The sequence below is a fragment of the Fusarium mangiferae genome (assembly GCF_900044065.1).
Source record: "Fusarium mangiferae strain MRC7560 genome assembly, contig: FMAN_scaffold001, whole genome shotgun sequence".
NCBI lineage: Eukaryota > Fungi > Ascomycota > Sordariomycetes > Hypocreales > Nectriaceae > Fusarium > Fusarium mangiferae.
The window spans coordinates 314971-341744 of NW_024573921.1; the positions used below are offsets into that span (position 1 = coordinate 314971).

The 26774-nt window shown below is 49.8% G+C and overlaps 9 protein-coding genes across 9 annotated transcripts; 3 read left to right on the plus strand and 6 right to left on the minus strand.

Moving 5' to 3' along the window:
• Positions 1-1835: 1835 nt before the first annotated feature.
• Positions 1836-3085, minus strand: FMAN_00628 (related to AAC-rich mRNA clone AAC3 protein; the record flags this gene model as incomplete). The annotated part of the gene is made up of 5 exons (XM_041835063.1): positions 1836-1999; positions 2065-2109; positions 2164-2769; positions 2828-2901; positions 2964-3085. The coding sequence occupies 5 exons, from the start codon at positions 3083-3085 to the stop codon at positions 1836-1838; spliced, it is 1011 nt and encodes a 336-aa protein (XP_041675959.1).
• A 1163-nt stretch (positions 3086-4248) lies between these two features.
• FMAN_00629 (putative G2/mitotic-specific cyclin B) lies at positions 4249-5857 on the minus strand (the record flags this gene model as incomplete). Its single annotated transcript, XM_041835174.1, has 4 exons — positions 4249-4337; positions 4389-4527; positions 4577-5782; positions 5849-5857. 4 exons carry the CDS (start codon positions 5855-5857, stop codon positions 4249-4251), a joined length of 1443 nt encoding a protein of 480 aa, XP_041675960.1.
• Positions 5858-7380: 1523 nt separating this feature from the next.
• On the plus strand, positions 7381-8607 carry FMAN_00630 (putative mitochondrial ribosomal protein L2 of the large subunit; the record flags this gene model as incomplete). The annotated part of the gene is made up of 3 exons (XM_041835285.1): positions 7381-8323; positions 8377-8450; positions 8506-8607. 3 exons carry the CDS (start codon positions 7381-7383, stop codon positions 8605-8607), a joined length of 1119 nt encoding a protein of 372 aa, XP_041675961.1.
• Positions 8608-11226: 2619 nt separating this feature from the next.
• Positions 11227-12678, plus strand: FMAN_00631 (uncharacterized protein; the record flags this gene model as incomplete). Its single annotated transcript, XM_041835396.1, has 2 exons — positions 11227-11408; positions 11466-12678. 2 exons carry the CDS (start codon positions 11227-11229, stop codon positions 12676-12678), a joined length of 1395 nt encoding a protein of 464 aa, XP_041675962.1.
• A 755-nt stretch (positions 12679-13433) lies between these two features.
• FMAN_00632 (Ckb-2 casein kinase II subunit beta-2) lies at positions 13434-14429 on the minus strand (the record flags this gene model as incomplete). Its single annotated transcript, XM_041835507.1, has 3 exons — positions 13434-13898; positions 13953-14198; positions 14373-14429. 3 exons carry the CDS (start codon positions 14427-14429, stop codon positions 13434-13436), a joined length of 768 nt encoding a protein of 255 aa, XP_041675963.1.
• A 690-nt stretch (positions 14430-15119) lies between these two features.
• On the minus strand, positions 15120-18485 carry FMAN_00633 (uncharacterized protein; the record flags this gene model as incomplete). The annotated part of the gene is made up of 3 exons (XM_041835618.1): positions 15120-15833; positions 15882-18050; positions 18105-18485. 3 exons carry the CDS (start codon positions 18483-18485, stop codon positions 15120-15122), a joined length of 3264 nt encoding a protein of 1087 aa, XP_041675964.1.
• Positions 18486-19475: 990 nt separating this feature from the next.
• On the minus strand, positions 19476-20320 carry FMAN_00634 (uncharacterized protein; the record flags this gene model as incomplete). The annotated part of the gene is made up of 3 exons (XM_041819934.1): positions 19476-20028; positions 20080-20145; positions 20193-20320. 3 exons carry the CDS (start codon positions 20318-20320, stop codon positions 19476-19478), a joined length of 747 nt encoding a protein of 248 aa, XP_041675965.1.
• A 2429-nt stretch (positions 20321-22749) lies between these two features.
• Positions 22750-24587, plus strand: FMAN_00635 (uncharacterized protein; the record flags this gene model as incomplete). The annotated part of the gene is made up of 4 exons (XM_041820045.1): positions 22750-22986; positions 23039-23072; positions 23129-24279; positions 24330-24587. The coding sequence occupies 4 exons, from the start codon at positions 22750-22752 to the stop codon at positions 24585-24587; spliced, it is 1680 nt and encodes a 559-aa protein (XP_041675966.1).
• Positions 24588-24767: 180 nt separating this feature from the next.
• On the minus strand, positions 24768-26492 carry FMAN_00636 (uncharacterized protein; the record flags this gene model as incomplete). The annotated part of the gene is made up of 3 exons (XM_041820156.1): positions 24768-25689; positions 25759-26272; positions 26327-26492. The coding sequence occupies 3 exons, from the start codon at positions 26490-26492 to the stop codon at positions 24768-24770; spliced, it is 1602 nt and encodes a 533-aa protein (XP_041675967.1).
• Positions 26493-26774: the final 282 nt, after the last annotated feature.

Sequence of the window (26774 nt, forward strand, 5' to 3'; positions counted from 1 at the left end):
GAGGGACTATCTGGGAGGCTGTGTTTGTTGATAGCGGAGGGTTGAAGTCGTAAACCGATTGATAAGACGGCGGCGGGGATAATAAATGCTGGACGGGCGGAATGACACAGTCGTAGGTGTCCGCACCTCCCGGTGAGAGATCCAGATATTTAAGAAAGCAATAACAGAAGTGGGAATCAGGAGGGAAGACCGAGGCTGACAAAAGTCCAGAAGATAATGTGTTGGCGTTGTACCAAAGAAACGGCGATACGGAGCATGGAGCGATTGGGATTCGAGCTCACCACCGTGAGTAAGGTAAGGTTACGGAGTTAAAAGATGGAGGCAGGTGGGAACCCTTGAGGGAGTCGTCGGACTCGGATGGATGGTGGGGAACGAGTAGAGCCTACTACCTTACTCCGTACTAGAGTCTCATACGCTCTAATGGTTGGCAGCCAACGGCTCCACGGTTATCAGGGAGCTTGTGTTTGAGGGGTGCTTGCCGCGATACACCTTGGCTGCCTGGCGCGCTATAAGATGTCGCTGGCTTTCAGAGGTACTGCACAGTTGTAGCACGTTTTGTACTGCAGTAGTGCAGATACCGTCAATCTGGCCTTGCAAGGTTGGGGGTCATTGCCCGTGCATGAGGATTAATAATGGCATCCAGACTTACATACCTAGTACAGTAGCAATCCGCAATTACCTTGGTAGCTTATCACACAGTTTGTTCCTATAGCTTAATTGTGAAAAATAATCAGCATTAAGTATTATTCTAGGGGTTTTCGACGGAATCTCCTGAGTGCATTACTGGATATGACTGTATTCGTCCTCAAGAAGATATTACCACATCTCTTGAACTGATACCGTCAAAATCCACGATTACTTGCAGATATCATATGTCCTCTAGGTTAACACAGCCACACGCTTCGCTTGTTTCCGCTCTTCTAGTGGCAGCCATTTATGTCCATGGGCGGCCGACTAGAACAAATATCATCGTCAACCTTGAGAAGAATGATATCAACATTTTCTATCAGTAAGAAAGCCAGAACAGCACTCGTACTCGTATAAGATCGCAAAACATAATAAAGTAGAGTTACTTGATTGCACGATCAATTCAGCAACGACGATATTTCCTCAGCATCTTGGTTAAACCGTTTATGACGACTTAGCCACTCATGCTTAGATTTAACTCAAACCTAATCATTACAAACATTGCGGGAACTTCAATTACCCTAAACATCTAATAGCCATGATCAATACCCGATTATTCGCTTGATTGAAGAATCAAGCCTTGACTGTAGTACCAGAAACCGTGATACACAAAGTCTATTATCTCCCACGGCATGCATATGTCCTTATTGTAGAGCACAGCACATTTTATTGTTTGCGATACCCCCTACTAAGTATCACATAGTAGACATACTAAGTTAGGTGTACAACATGGAAGCTATCTAAACTGGAGCCATTGCATAGCGTTTTGAGTAATGATATTTTCCATTGTAAATGCCTGTCACCCATGAGCAGCACGTCAGCAGGACCAGACCTCCATCATACTATCTACATACCACGATGACCTCAAATGCCCTTCGTCTATATCGACCAGATCTGCCTTGGCTCATCCCGCTTTTCCGCAAAGCGAGGCCATACGCGGATGTGCCGGTCCTTATTTAGCCCGTCTTACACACGACCTAAACCTATCAAGAGCTTCATAAGAAAGAGTAAGGCTGGCCTATGCCGGCTTGCATGCTGACGACGAAATGCTCTATAGAATACCAATTGCGCATGCAGAAGCGAGGGCTTTCAAGGGCCGGTATAAACGCTCGCATTGTATATTTAATGTGGCTAGGGAATTATATATCTTACTTCCTGTCAACGTCGACACCCACGATCCGCAAAATGCCCAAATCACTATATGCAAGGCAATACCTTGTTGGAGCCCAAGCAACTACTGGACAAGCACCGGCTGTCTTGAACGTGTGGACATGTTCTCCCGTCTCTACATGCGATACTTCCAGGCCAGATCCTACCAAAAAAAAAACAAAAACAAATTAGCAAAAGCATCTCAAAGCATAGGGGAGGAATTTGTACCTTCATCGCTTCCACCAACAACAAAACTACCATCAAACGTAAAGCCTGAAGTCAAAAAAGTTAGCTAATTCACTATAAACCGATGGCAAAGGAACGTACTGAGGCTCTTCACTGGCCCGACCATCCTCGTGATTGTTCGCTGGCAAATCCAGTCTGTTGTATCCCACAATGCAATAATTGAATCTGAGCCTCCCGTCGCCAGATACCGCCCCGTAGGCTGTAGATCAGCAGTCAGACACGAAGAAGTATGTCCATTGAGCTCAAACTCGTCCGTCTCTTCTCCATGTTTGCTCTGCAATACGGGTTGAAATCCAGGGTACGACAAGACTCGGATACGTCCTTCTGCTGTCGTGACGAAGATCTTCTCACCGCTCCAGCAGAATGCGATCTGGTTGGTCTGCACGGACTGTTGATGTGTGCTGAGAGGCGTCGACTGAGATGGCGACAGAACGAAGATGGTATCTGCCTTGTTCCCAACGAGAAGCGTGGTTCCATCGGGTGCCCAGACAAGAGTAAAAGCGTCCCCAAGTCCTTTGACCTCGTTGAAGCATGCCTTTGTCCTCACGTCCCAGAACTTGACCACGCCGTCACTGCTCACACTGCAAAGCTCTGCATCCTTTGTTGGGTTGAATGCGACCTTCTCAACAGATGCTGAGTGGCCCTTGAGCTCCGTTGAAAACTTCACGTGAGGCTTTTCAGGGTTCCCTATCTCGTTCAGCCTCGCTCCAGTGGCCTTACAGGTCCGCATGCTTGATTGACTTACACACTCTGAGGGTTTTCTCTGACGACCCTGTTGCTACTAGAGTTCCGAGGGGGTTCCAAGCGATGCATCGCAAGCTTCACCATCAAAATCAGCAAGAGGGATAAGAAAACAGGCCCCATGGTCAGATAACACATACCTATGGGGATTCGAGCCCCGCGAGTTATTGGGGTCGTTGTAGGGCTGACTTCTGAGGTTGCCAAAGTAGCCAGAGAACTTATCCTTTGATAAGCTCTGTCTTGCTCGAAGGACCGGTGCCATGCTATTCGATCGACAGGTGCGAAATTATTGGCTGTGTAAGGTCCAATCCTCACTCGATTGGCAGTAGCTTTGTTGCCGTTCAATATATGCGACAGCTTGAGCACCTGGATTAGGTAAGTGGATTAAGTGGCTTGTATTTACAGTTAGTGGAGGTAGGAATGTCTTTCAAGATTGGTGCTGGATGAGGTTCAATGGTGATTGGAGTTCTAACACCCCGTCAAGGTTAGTGCGGATCACACAAGCCACAGGCCCAAAAGAGCGTGTTTCTGCCCCTCTGGTGGGCCTGACGTGACGCGACCCAACAGTCAAAGTCGAGTCCAGGCTAGTGCATTAAAAACCATGTTTATAGAAGCCGTCTCCAACAGCAACCGTTTGGACATTAATCATGTTCTGCGTAAACATCCAGGTCTATCCGTCCGAATCTAGGCACGCGGCCAATAACTAGCACGGGCGCGCATTTACCCACTGTAACCATCCAAGGCCCTGGCCACAATCACCCACTGTGGTCCATGTATTCGTGAAATGTAAAACTTCATTCCTGCCATTCCTGGGCTCTTTCCGTAATCCGGTCATGGTATATGTACAATTTTCTATCACAAGCCCTTTTCACGACGGTAGTCGAGATGCGCAAGAGCCGTACCGAGTTCTCCTACTCCAGTCATTGAGAAACATCGCCAGACCGCCAGACGTCAAGCTCAGCTTGCATCCGCCACCCCGTGGCCCGTGTCGTACAGCTTCCATTACTCCCCGTCCTGTGCCCCATGAATAGGCCGTCTGCACAGCCAACTCCAACCAGCCGAACCAAGCCCCTAACTTCCTTCGCCAGTGACTCCATGCGCCATGTATGAAGACGAAAAGCATGCTTCGGGAAATGTGCAAAAACCAGACAATCGCAAACAAAAAAGTGCAGATGCTGTCCGTAACATCAGACAGTGAGAATATGAATCCAGACCAATACGGCAAGTGCTTTTCAAAGCATACTCGCTCAGGTATCGACAGTGGAATGTGTGGTATCATGATGGCCCAGAAGGCTTACCAAAGGGCGTCGGTGATCTATTATCGTCGTAAGGCGGCGGTGTAGCTGAATCCAACCGCTAGCCGAGTATCCTGTTCTTCAGAATATCGAATAAGATGTGCCATAAAAAGTTGTGACTTGAAAGTGCCTATGATAGCTCATCAAGGCTCAGATGAACGTCGGTGATGCCAAATAGAACAGCATTCTTCTTTGCCCATTGGCGGGCGAGAATCGAAGCTTTGTAATTTGTCAGTTGACTATTCTTTGCGCGCTAGGAGAGTAACATACCCTTCAAGAACTTCTTGCTAGCATACTTCTTGAAAAATGCTTCATGAGTGACAGGGCGAGCGAGGTAGTCGACCATAAGATGGACGACAGGCTCGATCTCGTCCTCAGTGTAACCAGCGTAGTAAGAAAGAGTCTCGTCCTGCAAATCCATTAGCAGTTGACACGTTAAAAATGTGAATTTTACGCACCCATTCGCCACGGTCAAGCATCAGTCGCGCTAAATACATGGCACCGGCAGCAATGTGACTAGGTCGGTAGGCCATGAATCGATGGTCCAGCAGGCCAATCTCCATCAGGTACTTTCCAATAGTTCGAGACTGGATATCGTAATTGTCTGCCTTGGAGACACGACGGAGGAAGTTCATAGGGTTGGGGTAGCTCAGGTCATAGTTGAGAGTGCTCAGAATAAATCGCTCGGCACTGAGAATCTCTGCCTCAGTAAAACCATCGTCGGCAATGCGCTTGAAGTTCTCGACGTGAGGAGAGAGGACCTCTTCGTACTTGGAAGCGATAAACATGGCAGTGATTCCCACAAGTTGGAGACGGTCAAGCTGAACCACTTTTTCTGATAGGAAGCGATCAATGAGATTGACGGCGAGGAAGAGGGTTTCGGGAAGTAGATGGAAACGGGTATGGACCTCAACGAGCCAGTCGACCAAGATACCGCGCGTCTTCCATTCGAGCTCGTCCTGATGAGACATATATTGAGGATTGGGAATCGACTTGCACTCAAGATCGCGCAAGTACTCGAAGATCTCATTGGCATACTCGGCAACCATAAGTGGATCTTCTAGATCCTCGCTGTCCAAGTCCTTGACTCCAGGAGGGTACTCGAAAGGGGCATCTTGTACCTCCGCCTTGTCGAGAGAGACCTCAGGCTTCTCGACTTCTACCTCGACGGGTGTCTCTGATCGTTCACGCTCCTCAGGAATAAGATGCTGCTTTTTGGAAGGATGCTCATTTTCGTTGACGGGAGCTTTTATCTTGGTGTTGGCGGCATCTGTTACAACCTTTCGTTTGTTTATGGTGCCTGAACCGGACTGAGTCTTGGAGTTGGTAGGCTTCGAGCCGAGAGCAGTTCTTGTGGTAGGACGCGCCGTCTTTTTCTCAATACCGGTGGGCTGAGCAGCCTTGGAGACCAATCCCTTGGCCTTCTTTCCAGCAACACCATCGACCTTTCCTACATTACTGACATCGCCCAATGCAGCGCGTTTCCGCGTGTTACTGGCGGCGGTACCGTTGACTGTGGACTTTTTTGTTTGCAGGGCAGCCTTAGCAGGCATTGATAGCTCATCAACCTTAAGAGCGGCAGCTTGGGCTCTTGTAAGACGCGTCGTGCCGCTGTTCTCGTCGTTCTCGTTGCCGGCGAGGCGCGTACGAGTGGCCCGAGCCTGCTACTCAAGTTAGAATGGCTGATCGGAGGAGGAACCCAAGCTTCTCGGTCGCGTCTGAGCACTTACTGGAGGCATCTTGGCTATCTAGTTGTTGATCGGTGTAATATTGACAAGGGGGGTAGTGCTGGAACAGTCCAGTCAGTCAACGCGTCGAATGAGAAACATGAAAGGAAAAGATGGCTGAGATCACGAAAGGATATAGACAAACAGCATTCGAGTTGCCGAGACAGTCGAATCAGAATAGGAATTCAGCTACCAACCTTTGGGTCAAGCCTGGTGAAAACACCGTGAAAGGAATGTTGTGCGTCGTGATAGATGGAGCGATGACTGATGCTGTATGTTAGTCGAGAGTGATCCAGCCCGGAATAGAAAGTTTGTTGGCGGCGGAAGTAAACAAGAGGTAAAAGGACAGGAGCAATGGGCAAGGTTGGGCGGAGACGATGTTTATGTTCAAGAACGGTTGTGGTTGTGAGGACGATAGAAGTGTTTTGACGAGCGGGTAAGGAAGATGAGTTGTGGAGATCCACCAAAGTGGGTACGTACCCGTACGCGGCTAGACAAGTCGCGTTGCTCTCCGTTGCTCTAGGTACGTCAGGCTCCCAAGCGTGATGTCCCACTCGAAAGAAAAGGATTGGAGCTCGTTAGGAGCAGGGGTGATGCGATAGCTTGGCTATTTTCCCAGGACGTATGGAAACACGCGAAGAATTGAATACTGCGGCGTGAGGTGCAGGCAGTGGGTGCGAAAAATGTCGAGTAGGGCTGGACAGTTCAGCAGAGATGCTCGATCGATATCAGATGGCGGAGGATAATGACAATGGTAGGATGAACGAAAACCATGAACAAATGGCAATATCCCGATGGTCGAACAAGGATGAAGGTAAAAGAGACGGTAGAGACGAGAGGCACATTTACGAAGTTGAATATCAAAAGAAGAGAGAGAGCCAGGTCAAGGTCAACGGACGACGGTGGACGGGTCTTGACATTTAGTATGGAGGGGCGGGATGGATGAGATCAGTACAAAACGCGCCTGCATCCAGGTCAAGTCGCGAAAGCTGCTGTCAACCTGGAACCTTGGAAAAGCTACGTACTACTTCCGGCTCAAGACTGTGTTTTTATGGGACTGCCGCCCTAGCAACCGCCGGCCAACCGCCTTCGAGTTCAACCTCATTGGCCCAACCTCGTCGCGGGTTGAGGTTGTTCACGAAGCACGAGCCATGTGGGAGCTACGTGAGGGCGTTTGTGGCGGCTGCATGTGGCGGTGCAATTTCTGTGGCTCAGATTGTCCCTCCGGCACAAAGTTGTTCATTGTCCGATGAAATTTGAACATCTCGAACGTCACCAGACGGTACTGGCGATAGTTGGCTTCGTTTCTGACGGTCCTGGATTCGCCAATTCGTCTCTTGCTACTAGCTAGAGATTACTTGAGCTGCTAGGAAGCATTTAATATTGATAGCACGTCTGGTCTGCCCTCTAGCGACTCGCTGGGGAAAGTCGTTGCCTTCCCCTCTGAGTTAATATCAAACCATACAACCACTCAAACCGACTCCGATGAAGACCAACTGCTAAAATTCCAAAACTTGAAACACCCGAGACCGACAATGCTTCAGTCCGGCCTCCAATTTGCTGCTGCGCGGCAGAGCGCTTTGCGCATGGCTCTGAGCCGATCGCTCCCACGAACATATGCAACTATCAGACGTTCTAACGAGACCACCGCCAGCCCAAAAGAACTCGCTGAGAACCCCGAGAGTCAATCTGCTATCTTGCGAGTCTATAAGCCCCGAACGCCCGGTGTGAGACATCTCAAGCGACCTATCAACGATCATCTCTGGAAAGGACGACCTTTCCTTCCCTTAACATTCCCCAAGAAGGGCCAAGCAAAGGGTGGTCGAAATGTGTCTGGTAGGATCACCGTGCGACACCGAGGTGGCGGTGCGAAGAGAAGAATAAGAACGGTTGACTTCCTCCGCAACCGACCAGGACCTCACCTGGTGGAACGCATTGAATACGACCCAGGACGGAGTGCGCACATTGCTCTCGTCACTGAGAAGGCTACCGGACGTCATACATACATTCTTGCCGCTGACGGGTTGAGGTCTGGGGATATTGTCCACAGCTACCGTGCCGGTATTCCTCAAGATCTACTTGACAGCATGGGTGGTATTATTGATCCCGGTATTCTAGCTGCGAAGACTGCCTTCCGTGGTAATTGTCTACCTATGCACATGATTCCTGTCGGTACCACAGTCTTCGCTGTGGGATCCGCAGCTAGACGTGGCGCCGTATTTTGTCGTAGTGCTGGCACCTCAGCTGTGGTTGTCAACAAGAACGAGGAGACGAAAGACGACGGTACTAGGGTCATGACTGGCAAGTACGTTGAGGTTAGACTTCAGAGCGGTGAAGTTCGACGAGTTAGCAAGGACGCTTGCGCGACCATTGGCGTGGCTAGCAACATCCACCATCACTACCGCCAGCTGGGCAAGGCTGGACGAAGCCGGTGGCTCAACATTCGACCTACAGTCCGTGGTGTTGCCATGAACAAGGGTGAGAAAGATAGGCCCATCTTAGCCGGACTGCTGCTGACATGATTTACACAGTCGACCATCCTCACGGTGGTGGTAGAGGTAAATCGAAGGGTAATCGTCACCCTGTCTCTCCTTGGGGTGTTCCTGTAAGACTACCTAAGAGCCTCGAAGCATATGAAGCAATGCTAACACCATCTTCAGACCAAGAGTGGTTACAAGACCCGACGCAAGCACAACAGGAACAAGTGGGTTGTGGTACCTCGACCTCGAAACAACGGAAAGCGCCGAGACAAGGCCAATTAAGGGAAAGGAGTGATGAGTCGATGCGATGGATGAAAAGCACATGCCAGGCTGAGAAAGAAGTCGGTCGTCAGTGCATTGTATATTATGACGCTGCATTGTATCATATGTGACATTATAGATAAGGGCCCAATTGGCGTCTTAATCAAAGAGCCACGTAGGAACATATATAATCCATCATTGGATGCTTGGCAATATGACATTGCACGTGGAACTGTTACAAGCTGGTTTCATGCATACTCCAGCACAGCCCTGTATCATAGGTATCCCTAGGACCGGACCGTAAACGCTGGCGGTGGTGAAGCATAGGTGACAGGTTGATGCAAGAACCTGGTGATGGACCGTCAAACATCCTATCCTGGTGAACGATCTGATCCTATTCAAAGCAGCCGATATAGCCGGACCTATCGAACAATGAGCGTGCTATTGTAATCTCTGACCAGACAAAAGGCCATTCGAGTTTCAACAAGGGTATAGTGTTTCACCGACTCACAGCAGTCTCAACTCTCAAGGCACAAGGGTCCTTTGGCTACAACCGAAAAAAAAGGGTTCAGACTGAGTGAGTGGAGATAGCTAGCAGGTACTGAGCCGAATGCAATTGCTTGGTTCCGTGATACTGTATAGTGTATATCATCTGCTCTAGGTATTTACCTAGTAGTCTTCAGCTTGTACACACAAGATTCCGAATAGCCGTTTTGTTTACGGAAGAGCCAATGAGTTCGTCTTGTGCCTATGCGGAGAAGTGTTAAAATGCCATTTTTTGGACGGAGCTGTCTGTGCAAGGGCGGTTGCTGATGGGTCAAGCCCGGGCAGACGGTTACCTAGGTACCTAGGTACTTTGCACAGCCTCACAAAGCCACGAATCGTAATCCGAGTTTTTTGCTGCCAACCTAGAGCTAAGGTTTGTTGACAGGTTCAGCAGTACTGGGCACCTACTGAGGTACTGACCAAGCCCAAAGGAGGCTTGAAATTGAGCAGCAGCTTGTAGAGTCAACAATTGTTAATCGACCATTTTCTGTTCGCTTCACTAACAAAACTGGTTCAAATATCGTTGACGTCGCAGGCGGGTAACAGAATTAAGGTTATTTCTCATTCGCGAAACTTGATTGGATAGGAAGGTTCGGGAAGTGAAAAACGCAGATCATGGCAAGGCCTGGGAAGCCAGGTCATGGAGTTATGACTGTCAGGGAAACAAGACCGCAAAAAGAGAAGGACGGGATGATTGACTAGGATATTTTGTGTGCTAGGGATTGGCTAGCACGTACGGAGTACCCAAGTACATTCATGCATTCCAAAATGCCCGATGGAGCTAAGGGGGTGACGATTGTCCGATGATATTGAAGAGCTAGTCTACTGGAGCGCCGTAACCGTAACGAAGGCATGGTTAACTAAATGAGACACCGAGCACAGTGGAAGCTGTTAGCACCTGACGAAGTGCCTGACCCTTTGCTTTGTTCTCACTTGAGAATCCATATCATTAATCTACCTGAATGAAGGGAGACAAAGGCCGGCTTGAAGATTCCACTTGAACCACATGATGGTATTCGGCGTTCACTGAATGCCAGATCTGACAAGGATACAGACAGGTACCGAAACACTCGCGAACTAAAATTAAACAAAACTTATGTATCCCGTCCTCGGGCTCCTCGTGCCCCGATGTCAGTTGAAAAATAGCCATCGATGCGCGTACAGACCCCCGGAAAGAAATGGATCATAAGCGGGACCACGCGAGCATTTCCCCAATGAGGCTCCCAGGCGCCACTGGTGCTACAGGGGGTTCGTCATAGCCTCGTTCTAGCGGCAGCTGTACTTTAGAAAAAACAGGCGCGCGCATGCTCAAACACCATCGAAAAAGTCTCAAAGTGAAGATCTTTCATGATTTAAGCTAGTATCGGAAGGCTCTGCAGAAAGTAAGCCTTGCAACACTTGCCTCTGAGCGGTACATGATCCCCAAAGAAGATCCTCGGCCCCCTGCCCAGACTCCAGCTGGTACATTAGTAGGGCCCAAGGCTAGGAGTGCCGCAGTACACGTAACCTCCAATTACCGAAGCCGTCAGCCCCATTCATTTCTTACATCAGTTTCCAAAGGACCATTTTCTGGTAAAGTCGTCCGCAGATCAGTCCAACGCTGCCACAAACAAACAGAAGAATTCCATCTGACATCGATATTAAGCACAAGATTAACGATTAACGAAGATATAAAAGCGACTGGCGAGTGAGATTGCTTTGACGACTGAAAATATCTCCCGGTGCTTCACACCCAATACCATAATCATCATCCCTTCATTTCTTGCCCCAAGTCATTGAGGAACCCCAGACTTATTGTCGCATGCCAAAACTGCTGCTCCTCCTAAGCCCACCTCCTTTGGACTAGCCGCTTCGCCGTTCTTTTCGTTCTCTCTCATACACACACCTCTCTCTACAAGCCCACACGCCCTCCCCAGACCCCAACGCAGACGGAGGCGTAAACTGTCTGGCTCTCAAGTGCACGTAGAAGCGGGAAACGAGGGCTCAATTGAGTGTGTGACGACAAGCCCCAAACCTCAAATAACCCTTCCTCCCCCCCGATTCGGCCCTCGATCTTCTCCCCTCTCCTGGTAGAATATGCATTCCTATTACAAGATGGGCGACTCGGGTTTAGGAACATTATCTGGTGGTTTGCGAGGCCGTCGCTTTCCCATCCGACTGATCTTGTCCTACCTCTTCGACTGGATTATCTGCTTTGTCTTTGTTGGTATCGGAGGCTGGCTCGATAGAGTTGCGCCTGCGAAACGACCATTCTCACTTGTTGACCCTAATATCTCGTACGTAGGATGTTTTCATTTCTCGATAATTGTCTAAAATGCTAACGTCGTTCAAAGATATCCATTTGCCGAACATGAACTCGTCCCCGCTTACCTCTTGTTCATCCTCGCCATTGGCGTTCCTTTCGTCATTGTCGCCGTCGTTTCCCTAATATTCGTTCCTGGCCCGACTGTACCTAAGGGTACCCCAAAGACTCTTATCTGGCAGCGCAAGCTCTGGGAGCTTCATGTTGGCGTCCTCGGCCTCGTACTATCTCTCACACTGTCATGGTTCTTCACGAGCTCTATGAAGAATTTGTTCGGCAAGCCTCGACCGGATCTCCTTGCCCGCTGCGATCCCGATTGGAAAAATATCGACAAGTATGTCGTTGGTGGTTTCAAGTGGCAGAGCATGACAGGACAGCTTGTCTCGGCCGATATCTGCCAACAAACGGACAAATACAAGATTGACGACGGCTTCCGCTCATACCCTAGCGGCCACTCGTCGTCTGCCGCCGGTGGCCTCATTTACGCCTCGCTCTTCATGGCCAGCAAGTTCGCAGTCACTATTCCCTTCGTGATGCCCTCCGCTGCTGCCATAGCAGGAGCAGCCAGCCATGCGGCGTTCCCCTCTCGAATCCACGCCAACTCTGTCGTCGATCCCTACGAGCCCTCGCGCGCCCGCGGCCCAGATGGATCATTTTCTTCTGTTCCCACAAAGGAACGCGCAGGACAAGACAATGCCAAGGTCCAATCTCTACGTCGCCAAGCTGCTGCGCCCCCGATTTACCTCCTTGCTCTTGGCCTTCTCCCCTTTGGTGTCTCAATCTTCATTGCTGGTTCGCGCTGGCACGACCGCCGCCACCACGGTTTTGATATTCTCTTCGGATACTTGATGGGTCTGGTTGCCGCAATTTTTGCGTTTCGATATTATCACTTGCCCATTCGTGCTGGTGCAGGCTGGGCATGGGGTCCCCGAAGTGATGAACGTGCGTTCTGGGCAGGTGTTGGACGACAAGGCTATGCTGGTACAGACGAGGAGCTCGGCGTATATTCTTCTCGACGCGACGTGGGCCATTCTGGAGATACATCATACCCACCTATGACATCTGCCCTCGCTCAACGGAATGTTCGCCAGAATACAGACCAAGAGCCTAGGCCCAGCCAAAACTTCCAAGACGTGGAGCTACAGAGGATGGATGATTCTGATCGATTAGAAAACAGGTTCCCTGATGAGCGGTTCACTGAAAATCGGTACGGTGACGCCCATCATGCTGAGAATCGTGTCTAGAACGGCGGAACGTCGCAATTCAAGGAAGGGTTTGATTCACAGCAAGACATGCAGTGATGGCATGTGTATATGTATGTAATTCAGATGGATGGTATATCCAGGTTCCAGGGAAAAGGAGCCACCTATGAATATTGGTCAGGATTGGATTCTTCTTTGTAATGAATGGAAAGCGAACAGCTTGCGGACAGATAGACCACTTGATTTTTGACACGACATGACACGAACAACGAAATGACCGATTGATACCAAGCTCAGCCAACGTGACTATCAGTGAGATATCAAGATAATTGCTTGCCATTTCAGAGCAAGGGTTTATGACCAGCGGGCGATGAGTAAGATTCACGACCAAATGCATTAACAGGGGAAAAGAAGACGCTTCTTGTTGAACAGCTATAATTCAAGAATAATAATAAAACCTTTCACACTCCTTCGTTGTTTATACCAGCCCAACCCAGTCCATGTGACTTGCCGCCAAACGCCAATCCAGAACCCGACCAACAGCCTCAGAAACAATAGAACTGCTCTTGCCTCCGAGAGACGGCAAATGCCTTTGCAGAAGCAGATTCGTGTCCACTCAACAACCCCAAATAAGTGCTGGAATACGATAAATGTTTTCAGGGGCGTTTCGTTCATGTCCATCGTTCATGTCCATTTGAGCGAATTCGTGTGGATCGTCTTCGGTGCCAGTCGGTATGACTGATTCTATCACCAGTACCTATCCTAGTGCTCTCCTCAGGGAATGAGACAAGAGCCCCCTAAAGGCCTTCCACAACAGCCATACGACCATCTATACCTTCGAATTCAAGCTCCTCGTCGTCGTCTTCTTCATCCTCCATCTCGTCACGGAAGCCAGTGTCGATCTCAAGCTTGCGAAGCCGCCGGCGCATTTCGTCGCGCTTGGCGCTCTGCCAGCGAATCAAAGCAGCCGAAGCATGCACTTTGAATCCGTACACGCGAGGGACGTAGCGTTCCACGCTCTTGGTTGGGATGAGGGCGGGATACACCTGGAAAAGGATGTTGTGGAAAGATGTGCCGAAGTAGGCGCCGTCGATAGCAGCGTGCCGTGAGGACTTGGGGTTGTAGATATCCTCGCAGCGAGCGCAGTAGAGCTTGACGGGTTTCATGTTGGGCACATCAGAGAGACCCATTGGGAGAAGGGGGTGAGAGTGGCACATGACACGCGGGCATTTCCCAAACTCGGCCTTCTTATACTTGTCAAGCTTTTCTTGTATGTCAGCAGTGTGGTACCTGATATCTAGCCAATATGCACGCACCATTTTTGTTAGGCCTCTTGTTGTAACGATGTAACGGGCGTGCACAAGACCATAAAGGTGCCTCGCAGACTTCTCGATGGCCTCGCGCATCTCGTCGTCGCACTCGAGATCAAAGACATCGGTGACGAGATCCAGCGCATATTGATAGTACTGGACTTCAGTGTTAAGGCCTGTCAAGTTGAACCTATCCGTAAGGTAGTCCTCGTCGATTTCGCAAAAGTACTCGTTACCCCTCGATGAGATGAACTGCAAAGATCCGTGATTAGCCTATGAAACTCCTCAAGATGATAACCAGAGAACCCCGTGGCCCCACGCCTCTGTATGGCCGCTATCCGCTCAACAACAACAACATGACGATGGCCGACTGCGATAACAAGAGCGCGTTGCCTCCACGATTCGACAATTGCTGGGGGCACTCACCCAGTCTCGCCAATAACTTGTATAGTCGCTGTCCGACTCGCTCACGTAGTCATCCATCATGCTGGGCGCAAAAGAAATATAGAGAAGCTATTGACCAAGGTAGCTCAACAACGAGCGACCATGCCCCTGCTTTGTGAAGTCGCTGGCTTGGCTGTTGACAGGTGCGTAGTGTGAATATCAGTGTGCGTTGGAGGATTTATTATCGTCGAGATCTTATCGTTATGGTATCGTAAATATCGGGTTTCGTTAATCCCTGGCCTGGTCGTTGGTAGTCTATGCTTTGATCTGGTTTGCTCTGGTTCGGGCCTCTCGATGGTGGGGTTGCAAAAGCCGTCTCTCCATCCTGTCTCTGTGTTGCGTCCCCGTCTACGGTCGAGCTGGAACGGGGATGGGCCACCAGACGATAGGGTAACGTGACCTGGCGGGGTACATGTCCCGAATTTGAGCCTCATCTAATAGACACTATAGAAACATCACGACTTGATGATGCGTCGAAATAAGCCCAGTTGGTTTTAAATCATTAGTCACTTGGCAATTAAAATGGCATTGGCATGTATCATGAACAAAATAGTTCGACTACAGCATCACTCACTTCAGTCAATTAGCCGTAATGATTATGAACTCTTCCAAGATGATAAACCAATGGTACTCCTATTACCGTATGCCCACCTTTCCCAACCTTAAACTCCAGTGGCTATCAAAAGATAATCCCAACATGAACAGTCGATCCAGGCCCTTTTGAACTCTCTATACGGCACTGATCGTCGAGGCGACACTACCTCCATCGCTACCAGACCGTCTATCTGATTCCGAGGTCCCGTCCTCATCGCCGCTGTTCAAACCACTCCCCCCTCCATTTGTAGCGCGTGAAGACGGAATCTGGAGTCGACTTCCGATACTGTCCTGTCCCGACTCTTGCTTAAGTGACACCTCCACCATCCTCATGGCTTCTTGCAACGTTTCACCAGTCTCATCCATAGCTGCCAAGAACCGCGCAAGTTCTTTACATAATTCCCAATCGCCTTCCCTCATGGCGCGAGATAGAAGTCGCACCGACTGTTCGGTCGAGGACCCCAGTTCGTCCAACGTGTGTAATATAATTAAGTAGCCACCTGCTGTCTTCAATGAGCCTCTTTGTAAAGACTCTTCAAAGAGTTCTTGTGCCTGCGGAAGGTATGCAAACAATGTCTTCCACTGCCGAACTTCGGTCTTGCGTGTGCACTGCAGCACAATATCAAGATACTCCTTGAATGAGGACAACAGGGATAGAACGCGAGGTAGCACGGCATCAACAGGCTTCGGAGATGTGTCAACTTCCTCATCCAACACGCGATGTAACAATATCTCAAGCCCATGCGCAAAATACTCGAGCTCTTTGTACTGGTGGGCCAGGTTCGAGGCTTCAATTGATCTGCTTTGCCTTAGATAGAACCGCAGTAAGTCTGGAAGTATGAGATGTGTCTGGTCATTGTCAGCTAGCATCTTATAATAAGACGCTTGAAAACATACCCTGATAGCGAAATGAAAATACGAGAAGTTCACATCGCGACGCTGGACAAGATCCGATTCAACCCCCAATACGATGCCCTTTTCCAAAAGGACTGATAGGGGGTAGAAGTCGACGGGAATAGAGACTGGAGATGGCGGTTCCTTGCCATTGTCTCCAGCCGCATCTAGAACTTGACTGATGTCTGGCCAGGCCTTGAGCTCCATTCCGTCAAATACCCAGAGAGAGTCTTTGAGTGCTGGCGGTCCGTTCCGTAAGGGGTTGTCTTCGAGCTGCCGGTTCACGTTTCGCAATGGCTGATCCCGGACACTGGCGTGGTACTCCACATTTTGTGCGATGACACGCATGTCGTATTTCAGCTGGCCCTCGTCGTTTAAGGATGGCCGGAGTAGTACAAGCTTTCCGTCGACAAGAAAGATTACCGAGGCAACGGCAACATCCTGAGATGGGTCGCCATCTGTTAACTGCGTGTCGGGCAATATCCAGCTCAGTCCCCTCACTCGAGCTGGAGATCTGACAATGCCGTGAAACGCAATCTGGCCTACTTGTATGAGTCGTATAGAGCCGCCATGTGGGGTGAAGATAAAATGATACAGTAAGTTTTCGTAAGTGTAGACAAGGAGCGAGTCCTCGCCAGAGGTGGTCACAAGGACCACAGGGGCTGGGATTGTCTGAGTATGTAGTATCTGGGCCGAATCGAGTGCTGTCTCGCGCGAAAACAGTCGTAGCTCGAATCTTCTGTTGGCTTCCACTGCAGCAACAAGAATGTGTTGATGCCAGCACATGCCGCCTCTGACCTGGAACTCATTCTCCATAGCCTCGTTGGCGAAAGTCTTCCAGCGGCCGCTATTGACGCTGTAGTGGGCAAGTCCTCGTCGGCCGGCCACAGCTACATAGCGACCATCGGGAGAGATGACAGTCTGCCGTATCGGCCATTGGTTCAAGAGGTATGTGGGAGGGACCTTCGCCGTATGCCATAGGAATGGCTCTGCCGAAATGCTGGTAAGATCTGGAACATCATAACCTCTGTAGATCATCACGCTGGAAGGAGTCTGCAGCACAGTCCGGAAGACATTTGCCTCATTGTAACACCCAGTAACGGCATTCTTGGCCATCTCCAGGGACCATATAGCTTCATGCTTGCGTCCTGTCATCAAGATCTCGGAGCCACCCCCTACCCAAGTAGCCCCGGAAATTCCAGATAACCATTCTTCGCCATTGGCGCGGGAGGTTGTCTCTTCAGATCCAAAACTATGACTTCCAATCTTGCCAAACATACTCCAGGTAGACCAGCCTTTCTGAAAACCCGCAAAAAGGCAGTAACCATCGGGTGAGTAACTCAGACTAGTGAATGCTCCCGAAGATGCCGTTGATACAGGGACTTGATGAGTATGTGAATGAGGGATGTTGCCCGCATAGTCACGGACGGAGTATACCTGTACTGTCCCATCGCAACAACCAACGGCGATGAGAGAAAACCTTGCATTTATAACCGCCGCAGTGGCGCGATCGTGTTCGCCTTGGGGAACATGGAAACAGTGGCCTTTGAAAAGTCGCTTAGCATCCCCGTCATCGACCTGGCTGCTCTCTGCTCGATGATTGTAGCGCTGAACCGCATACGCTCGTCCGCTGCTCGTGATCCATGTCAAGAGGTTCATTGGACGATCATGTGTCATCTCAACGATGGTTGCCTTCTTCTCAACCCATCCCATTCGACTAATTATCTCGGTTCTCGTCTGTGAGCCCGTACTGTCCGGTGTCCAGCGGATACATTGCACAGCCGCAGGCTTCCTTGTTGCAACTATCAGCTCGTCGTCAAGAGCGAGTGCACTCTCAATTCCGGCATCGACCTTAATCACCATTCTAAAGCGAACACTGAGGTCGCGAACCCCTGGGCCTTCGCCAGCGCCCCATAATATTTGCTCTGGTGGCAGGCCGGTGAGGCTTCCGATAAGGCTCTGCCTCCTTCGCTGAACATTGCTGTAATTCGCAAAATGGGGTTTGTATACGCGCGAGTCGGAATCAGTAGCCAAGGAGTAAGTGATGAGATAGCCCTGGTCTGTATGTATAACGAGGATAGCGGCGTCAGGTCTCAGTAACAGGTCGACATTTCTGCCGTACGTTTCTAGGGAATAATCTGATCGAATAACCACAGCTAGAATAACAGCAGGCTATTTCGGTCAGCATGAAGGGCGAACGGGCCAAAAATGTCTTGCAGGTCTTACTTTGGTCTGCCAGACTGTAATGGAAGTTGTTGTGATAACAGCGAATAAATTGCCGGAACGTGAAACTCGCAACGCCAGTATGGGGTCTTTAACAGGGATTCCTCCTGTTTCGGTACTTTCAGAAGATTGCGGAGGCCTACTTGATGTATAGTCATCGTGCTCGACAGGTCGGATTCCTGGCGTTATTGGGGTCGGTGGTGGTTGAGAGTCAAGGTCATCAATGGTATGGCCTTGAGGTTGAGAAGTTGAAGGACCAGGCGATGGCGTTAGACTGGAATCGGAGGGACTCGTAAGACCATCATGAGAAACGACAAGCTTAAAGGCCGGAGCTCGACTGCTGCTGGTAGCATGGATGCGTGGTGTTCCAATGGGCCAATACATGGCGGCAGCTTAGCTCCTCAGCTAAGGGTCCAACAGCTGCAGATGCGCGGTGCTTTTGGGGGACCAGCGCTTCGATTGGAAGGGGTCGCTGCAGCAGAGACTCAAACATGACCCTGCGCGCTATCTGGCTCTAGGAATGGCCCCTCGTGCCATTGACTTGTGATATTGTTCAGGTATGATCGTATTGAAGATGATAGTGGGTTGTCACTGTCGTCGCGGATGAGCTCCTGGCGATGTTGTCATGAAGGAGTTTGATTGGTGGTTTCTGGCTTATATAAGCCCGCGTCTTGCTCTTTCCGTCCTACCGTTCCTGTCAAGGTGGCACCCCTGAACGATATGAAGCCTTGCTACGGAGTACTTATATACCTATTCACTATCACAACATTTCTCTCACTGCGCATAATTAAAATAACGTCAGATCCTCTTCATTACCGAACGTCTGGTGCCCAATCCGAAACAAATATAGCAACGTTTCTTCCCTCTCCCCATACTGTCTTACTAGAGGTCCTATCATCTACTAAGGATATATACATCTATAGTACTCATCGAGCCAACGACACAAATGAACAAAATACACGCATCGTATCTGACTCTATCGTCCCGCAAACCTGGCTCGTCATAAGAAAAGTTTACGGCCATGGTCCATGGGTACATTCAGTGCCTGGGCGAGCGATCCTTTGCCAAGCAGTCCTTGGTTAACCTAAGGACAAATCCTTGAGCCAGCCACGGTCAGAAGGGGTTTAATAAGTTGAATCAAGAAACAAAGATTGACGCTCGCTTTTGAAGTGGTGAAACATCGGTCCAGCAAACACAACACTCAAAAGTCAATGGTCCTTCATTTGCGAGGGCCCTCGTGGTCCTTGTTCCAGGCTAGGTCCTGTCCTGGGAGAGGCAATATCCATGGTCCTTGAAGTATTATAATCCCGGTTTTCTTCGCAATGTCAAAACAGGCAGAGTTCCGCTGACATGAAATCCCCCTGCCTCAACTCATTACGCCGTATCCTTCTGCAGCACTGTCCGCGTTGAGAAGAGGCCTCCTTTGGCTTCGAGTGTGGCAGAGCCTATGTGAGTGGTCCATTCAATGATATCCATGTTCCGGGTCGGCTCGCCTTGCATATCAGATGACAGTGTAATGTCCGAGTCTTTACCAGATGAGCAGTCCGAATCATGGGATTTGGGTCCAGACATAAACTTGAAATCCAATGAGCCTATGTTGGAGAGTAGACCTGCGTGGCTTGCGGTAGAAGCCAAGTCCCAGGACAGCTTTGTGCTTAGATTGCGCGGAGATTTGTATCGCTCAATGCCCTTGGGTGAGATGTGCTCTCCCTCCTCAATTAACGTTATCTCTGCAGTTTCTTGTCTGTTTCTGGGCATCGCCGTCAATCTCATGGCTATCACGGATGTGACTACGGCCATTTTCAGGATATAATCTCGAAGCCCGACCATGATCTCGGTTCTTGACTTCGGGGGTTGCGTGAAGCAGTGTGACTGAGAAATGATGCAGCTAAGTGCAACGAGACCAGCGATAGTGCCGAGACGGGCTCTGTGACGCAGTTGTCAGCTTCTCTTCCAATCCCCAGTCCAAGGCGCCTACTGCTGAAAGGCCGGTCCGTGCAAGAGAAAGGAAACCACAGCAGACACGACTAGCAATGAGAAGATTCTAGACATCATCAGCGGAAAAGCTTTGGCGAGCCCATTCAGACTTACGCAGCATCCAAGTGAGGGTGCGGAGGTAACCCCAGGGCAACGCCAGCACCAAGGAGAGTCCCCGCGGGTAAGATGATTGCGACATGGCGTACAATTCGCCATATGAAACACCCTGCTATGTTAGGCATGTTGTCCATGGCAATGAGTGGATTGGGCTGAAAGGAGAGGGAGGGAGCAGCCCAAAAGAGCTTTTGAAATTGGAGTGATAACGTTTACTCGAGACAGACAATGAAACCAATCCAAGGAACAATACCGTTGGTTTGATTCTGGCCGTATCAAAGTTCTTATATTCATGGACGCCCAACGCAAAGCCCGAAGCTAGCCAGTGTTGGATCCTCGCCACTGGGACGAAGCAATGGATACCAGTGGTCAATGCAGCAGTCAGCCAAATCATGTTCGTCTGTTCGCCTCAAGAAAGCTGCATGCTGGGATGATAGGCTCGGCATCAAGTCTCAGATGCGAGGAATTCATTTGTAATTGTCCCAAATTGGCCGCTTCTATGCTTTACTCGCACATAAAGTAAACCAAGCCTATTGAGTTAGCCCACGTATGAGGCAAAGTAGTCGGTTTGTGGTTGAGTGTTGGGCGGGCGAACCATATGAGGCTCTAACGATTGGCTGACGTTGTCTTCACGTCTTCTGAGCTGAGTATGCCTTACAACCATTTCAACCCAACATCAGCACGATCATTAGGCATGGAAGCATCAAACCAAGGAAAGTCTTGGGAATCATGGCTGTGTCAAGAGTGATGTTGGTCCATCCCATGCTGTCCCATAACTACGCATGGAAATCCTCTCCGCGTTGCCGGATGGCAGATCGGTATATCGACTATACCCAGGTTGATTGAGGCCCGCTCATTGGGTTGCTGTCCAGGTAATGATGCCCAGCATCCTCTTTGGTCCGGGAAGGACTACTTATAAGACTACATGGACCCAATGATTTAGCGTCAGGAGAAGAGAGCAAAGTTGTTTGGCTCGAGACTGATTAACTACCTTCGCAACACACTTCGCTTCGTGCGGGACTTCTTCGCTTCTCATGACTATTTATTCGAATGGAAAGTCTCAACCGTCTGAAAAAGGCTCTGTCCGCCATGTGCCGCTCATCCCATTCGTGGCCGATGTGGTTGAGCTTCTACCAGCAGGCGGAAGCGCTTGGGTCATGTCAGAGTTCATGCACCAATTGCGCTCAACCACTCATTTACCAGACACGGTGAGTTTGACTGAGTACGCTATTGCTTTGGCAATCTTATGGGGGAGTTTGAATCTGCTGCACATGTTGCTTTCGGGAGATAGAAACTGACGTCTTGGTTGGTGTAAGACCTGGCCGCAGACAGCGCGCTCCGAATCGCTGATCAGGCTTTCTCGGTGGCAAGTGCTCACAGCCTGTATCATCTACGGTTGTTCGGTTGCTTCATTTCTTCATCGGCGACGCCTTCGGGATCCTAACATGTCCCCCATCTTTGCAGCCTGCGTATCATTCGGCATGCTGGTAGGAAAATGTACTGGTGCAGGCTTCGACTATATCATGCTGGTTCATGTATCTTGGGCGACATGTTTGGCTATGGTTGCAAGCGCTATATGCCTGCATATTCAGCCACGACTGAATGAATAAGTTGAGTCTGAGTCTGAGATTGTGATGGAAAAGGGTATGTTAACTGCCCAGAGAGGAGTCTTAAACATTCGGGTTCATCTTTGCATTATGGTTGTGTAGAGCCCACTAGGGATTATGTTGCCCAGACAAAGATAAGAGCCTGCGACGATGGTGAACTAGATATATGATACACCTACCTATTTCTGAGCCTTGGTTGAATCTTTTGGAGTTTCCTGCAATTTTGTTGGATGATGGTCTACTCCTCCACTCTTCCTAGGTATGTAAGATCTCGTTATCGTTTTCTATGCAATGACAGAGCTGCGGTATCCGTTCGTGGGGGAATCTGTTTGGCCATAGGCCCAAAGAGGATACATTCTCTTATCATTCCAGGGTAGTCTATCTCATCATGATTGAAGGCGTGAGATAGGCCCGCTAGGAATGACACTAGGCAACTGGGCGTAGGTGACAATTCAAAGGGCGTGGTCAAGTGCCGATATCGTAGCGATTATTTGGCATGACGGCTCAAGCAACAAGTGGCCACCGCTCCTTGACCATGGTCACGCGCAACGTAGCACAGCGGAATACACAGAACAAGCGTACGTAATAGATAACTAATTGAACAAAGAGTTCTGACCTCGTGAGGCGTCAATGACACAACCCCGCTCCCTTGCCCGGAGCTCCGGTGTAGGGTATCTGGGATACAGCCGGCTAAGATCGGGCGGAGACTGAGAAGCCCGGCACCGGCGACGTTTGGGGCATCTCCCGGCTCCGAAGGGGATTAATAAGACACCCCTTTTGTATTTTGACAACCTCCTGTTTCTGTTCTCTATGAATTCCGAGTAACGAGTTTCTATCTTCAACATCTTGCTAAATCTTTAAACCCCCCCTGCTGCTTGGCCCTCCACGAACCCCTCAGTCTGCTCCACTTACACGGTGCACAACATCTCATACCTTCACATACCTCCATGATGCTCCCAGCTGTGAGAGGATCGCGTTTTGGGCCACTGGTTCGACATGGTCGCTCACTTCATACCACATCGCGATGCCTGTCAAGCGCCGAGGCTGCCCCGGCTGCCCGTCCAGCACATTATGATACCTCTCAGCAGCTCTCCGCTATCGATGCCGTGAAGGAGAGACGGCTGAAAGCGGGAAAACTCGTGGCTGGGGTTGCTGCTGCTTCAGATAGTGACATGTTCAAGGGACCGGTGAGTTTAGGAGTTGGAGTGACAATTGTTCTGAAACTCACTGCAATGATAGACTACTGGACTACCCAAGTCCAAGCGATGGGATAGTAAGTGCTAAGAGAACACCTCGGGTTTCATAATTATAGCTTACATATGTCTACAGGTCATTTGAGCCACGAGAGTAGGGTGCGAGAACCATGCACTCTCAAGCAAGCAGCTCGCTACATGAAGAAACCTGGCCTTATCTCACTGGGCGGTGGCCTGCCGTCCAGTGAAGTTTTCCCCATCGCTGAACTCGGTTTCAAGGTTCCCGTCGCACCAAAGTTCTCCGAGAAAGAGACTGAAGAATCGGGTCAGACTGTAACAATTGGAAAATATGACGTGAGAGATCGCGGAGGCACTTATGACTTGTCCATCGCTTGCAACTACGGCCAAGCCACGGGATCGCCGCAGATGATGAGATACTTGACTGAACACACTGAGATTGTGTATAACCCTCCCTATGCAGACTGGAAAGTTTGCCAGACAATCGGCAGCACTGGAGCATTAGAAGAGGCGCTACGGATGTTCTGTGACAAGGATCGTGGCGACTCAATACTCACTGAGGATTTCAGCTTCTCGACCGCCCTGGAAACAGTTGGTCCTCTTGGGGTGAAGGCATTTGGCGTGGCGATCGACGAGGAGGGCCTCGTCCCCGAGGCTATGGATGAGCTCTTGTCAAACTGGGATGCTAAGGAACGAGGTTCGAGGAAGCCCCATGTGTTGTATACTGTTCCCTCAGGACAGAATCCCACAGGCGCAACACAAGGAGCCGAGAGACGAAAGGCCGTCTATGCCGTCGCACAAAAGCACGATCTATACATCATCGAAGATGAACCATACTACTTCCTCCAGATGCAACCCTACACGGGTCGCGACCAGCCAGAAGTGCCACCACCAGAGACGGTGGAGGAGTTTGTATCGTCTCTCATTCCGTCACTTCTAAGCATCGATGTTGACGGACGAGTTATGCGTATGGACTCCTTCTCAAAGGTTCTCGTGCCAGGCTCTCGTCTTGGCTGGATAACAGCGTCGGAGCAAATTGTTGAGAGGTACATCCGACACGCTGAAGTCGCAAGCCAGGGCCCCAGTGGCTTCTCCCAGGTCATTCTGTATAAGTTGCTTGATGAGACATGGGGACACGAGGGTTACTTACGGTGGCTGATGAATTTGCGACTGGAGTATACGAAGAAGCGCAATGCTCTTCTGGTCGCTTGCGAAGATCATCTACCTAGTGATCTTGCTAATTGGACCCCCCCTGTCGCTGGCATGTTTGTAAGTGCACCGCACCGATCCATATGGAGACCGTCGACTAACTCTGAAAGATGTGGATTAATATTGACCATACAAAGCATCCTGAAGCAGGAAAGCGAAGCATCGTCGATATCGAAGAAGAGATTTTCAACTCCTGTATCGAGAATGGTGTTCTTATCGCCCGGGGCTCGTGGTTCTTGACTGAGAAGGACAAGGCACCACCGGGACTCTTCTTCAGAGCGACGTATGCATCTGCAACGCCTGAGAATATGAACAAGGCCATTGAAAGATTCGGGAAGGCTGTGAGAGATAGCTTTGGTAGGAAGTAGACTCTGTCTTGGCAATCAGTTGCTGGAAGCAGGGACAAGTTTGAAGATAAGACAGTTCAAGAACACATAAGCCATTCTGTTTTGGGGAAAAAGAATTACAAGTACGAACATCTCGATATCGTGCATATCAAATTTGTGCATCATCCACGCAAACATCATTATTTATATAACACCAGAAGACTAATCCTGGGCTTCCCAGAATGCAACCTTGACCCCCTGACCTGGTGACAAGACAATGTCTGCTTTGAGGAGCGGCTCGCCTCCATCAATGTCCTTCATCTGACTCTCCACACGATCAAATTTCTGGAACAGGCGGACCAGAACATAGCTCATCTCCGTCAAAGCAAACTGCTGACCGATGCAGATTCTAGGACCAGCGTTGAAAGGGATGTAATCATGGGGCTTGGGATGCCAGTGGGCCCATCTCTCGGGGCTGAAGATCTGAGGATCAGCAAATGTATCGCTGATAGGAGGATACAGATCCGAACGTCTCTGCATGACGAGGGTGGAATATGCAACTGGCGAGTCCTTCAGAACGGGGAGCGGCTCAGAACCATCTGGACCGCCGCCTCGAGGAAGGGTCGTGTCCTTGAGAGCAAGACGAACGTTGAAAGGAACAGCCGGGTATAGACGAAGAGTTTCGTTGAGAACAGCCTTGAGATAACTCATACTCTTGAGATCCTCGTATGTTGGCGTGCGCTCAGTTCCAAGTGTGGAAATGATCTCAGCGCGCAACTTTCTCACAGCATTAGGATATCTACCAAGTTCATAGAGAGTCCATGATAGCGTCGCAGCAGTGGTGTCTCGCCCCGCAAGCAGAACAGCGATTATCTGATCACGGAGCACTGTTCGGTCCCGTGTAAAGCCAGCGAGTGCATGCAGAAACGTATAGCTGTGATCGTCCTTCGTCTTGGAAGCCAACTCTTCGGGGCTTAGACGGAGTGCACGTTCAATGTAGAAGTTGATGAAGTGGTTGACCGTGTTGAGACCGCGCCAGAAACGATACTTGGGGATAATATGGCGAAGTTTTCCGACACGAGCGATGATGTTTTGAATGTGCTGGACTTCGTTGAAGGCTTCTGCAAATTCTTGCTTTGGCGTACTGAGTTGTATATGTCAGTGAGTGATCCATACCATATCATATCATATTATTTGTTGGTTGGTTACTCACGTGAGAGACTTGACATCCCACCCGAGAAGAAACTCAGTAGCCACGTCGAGAGTATAGCGGAAGAATAAATCACTGATGTCCAAGACCTTTCCATCTGTATTGTTCATGTCGACCAGTTGGCCCTCGCCTTGAAGTGGTCCTCGGTTCGCAATGGCCTTGAAAAGGGTCTGCATATGGGCCTCGAAGCAGTGCAAGTCACTCACACGATCCCTTGTAAATTGAGGCCTGATGAGCTGCCGACTGGCATGCCAGGAAGGGCCATCAGTAGTGAAGATACTATCACCGAGAAAGTCCTTCCATTCTGCGTGGAATGGCTGTCCTTTGCCGTAGTCGACGAACTGGGTTGCCAATATGGCTTTGAGGTTCGCTGGGTCGGCGGTGAAAATTGTTCGAACACCAAGAAGACGAGCCTCAGCCGTCCATGAGTTCAAGGGCCCAAAGATACCATCTCTCCAGGATGCCAGGTTGTTGTGCTTGACGGTAGATCTGACGAATCTCACGACGAGATCAAGGCCTGGAAGGGGTAAATGTGAATGGACTCAACATGCAAGGGTGGGATTCGACTTACTCCAAGGAGCATATGTTTTCAGTTGAGGTCCATAGCGACCGAGGCGTCTGATTCTTCGGTGTTCGTCAATGCGGCAGATTATAGAATAGACTCCGTAGGCGATGAAGAGGACGATGAATGTGGTCTTGACGGAGATTTGCTCCAGAAGAGCTTCCACGACACCCATGCTGAAAGATTGAAGAGATCTACCAGTTTGTAAGTGGTAGAAAGTCAAACTCAACAAGCCAAAGTTTGCCTGGTAGAAAGAGTATCCTGGGGTTCAAGCAATTATAGAGTGTGGGTAGCGCTTCTAGTCATGTGTGGTTGGATCTATCCGAGCATCAAGAGCACGGACGAGGACTAGATAGATGCAGAGCCCACTGGCCTCAACCGCCGTTAGTTATGGATCTAGAAGCTTATAAATATAACTCCCTGCCCATGCTCTATATCTTGGATAGGCTAGTCTCGT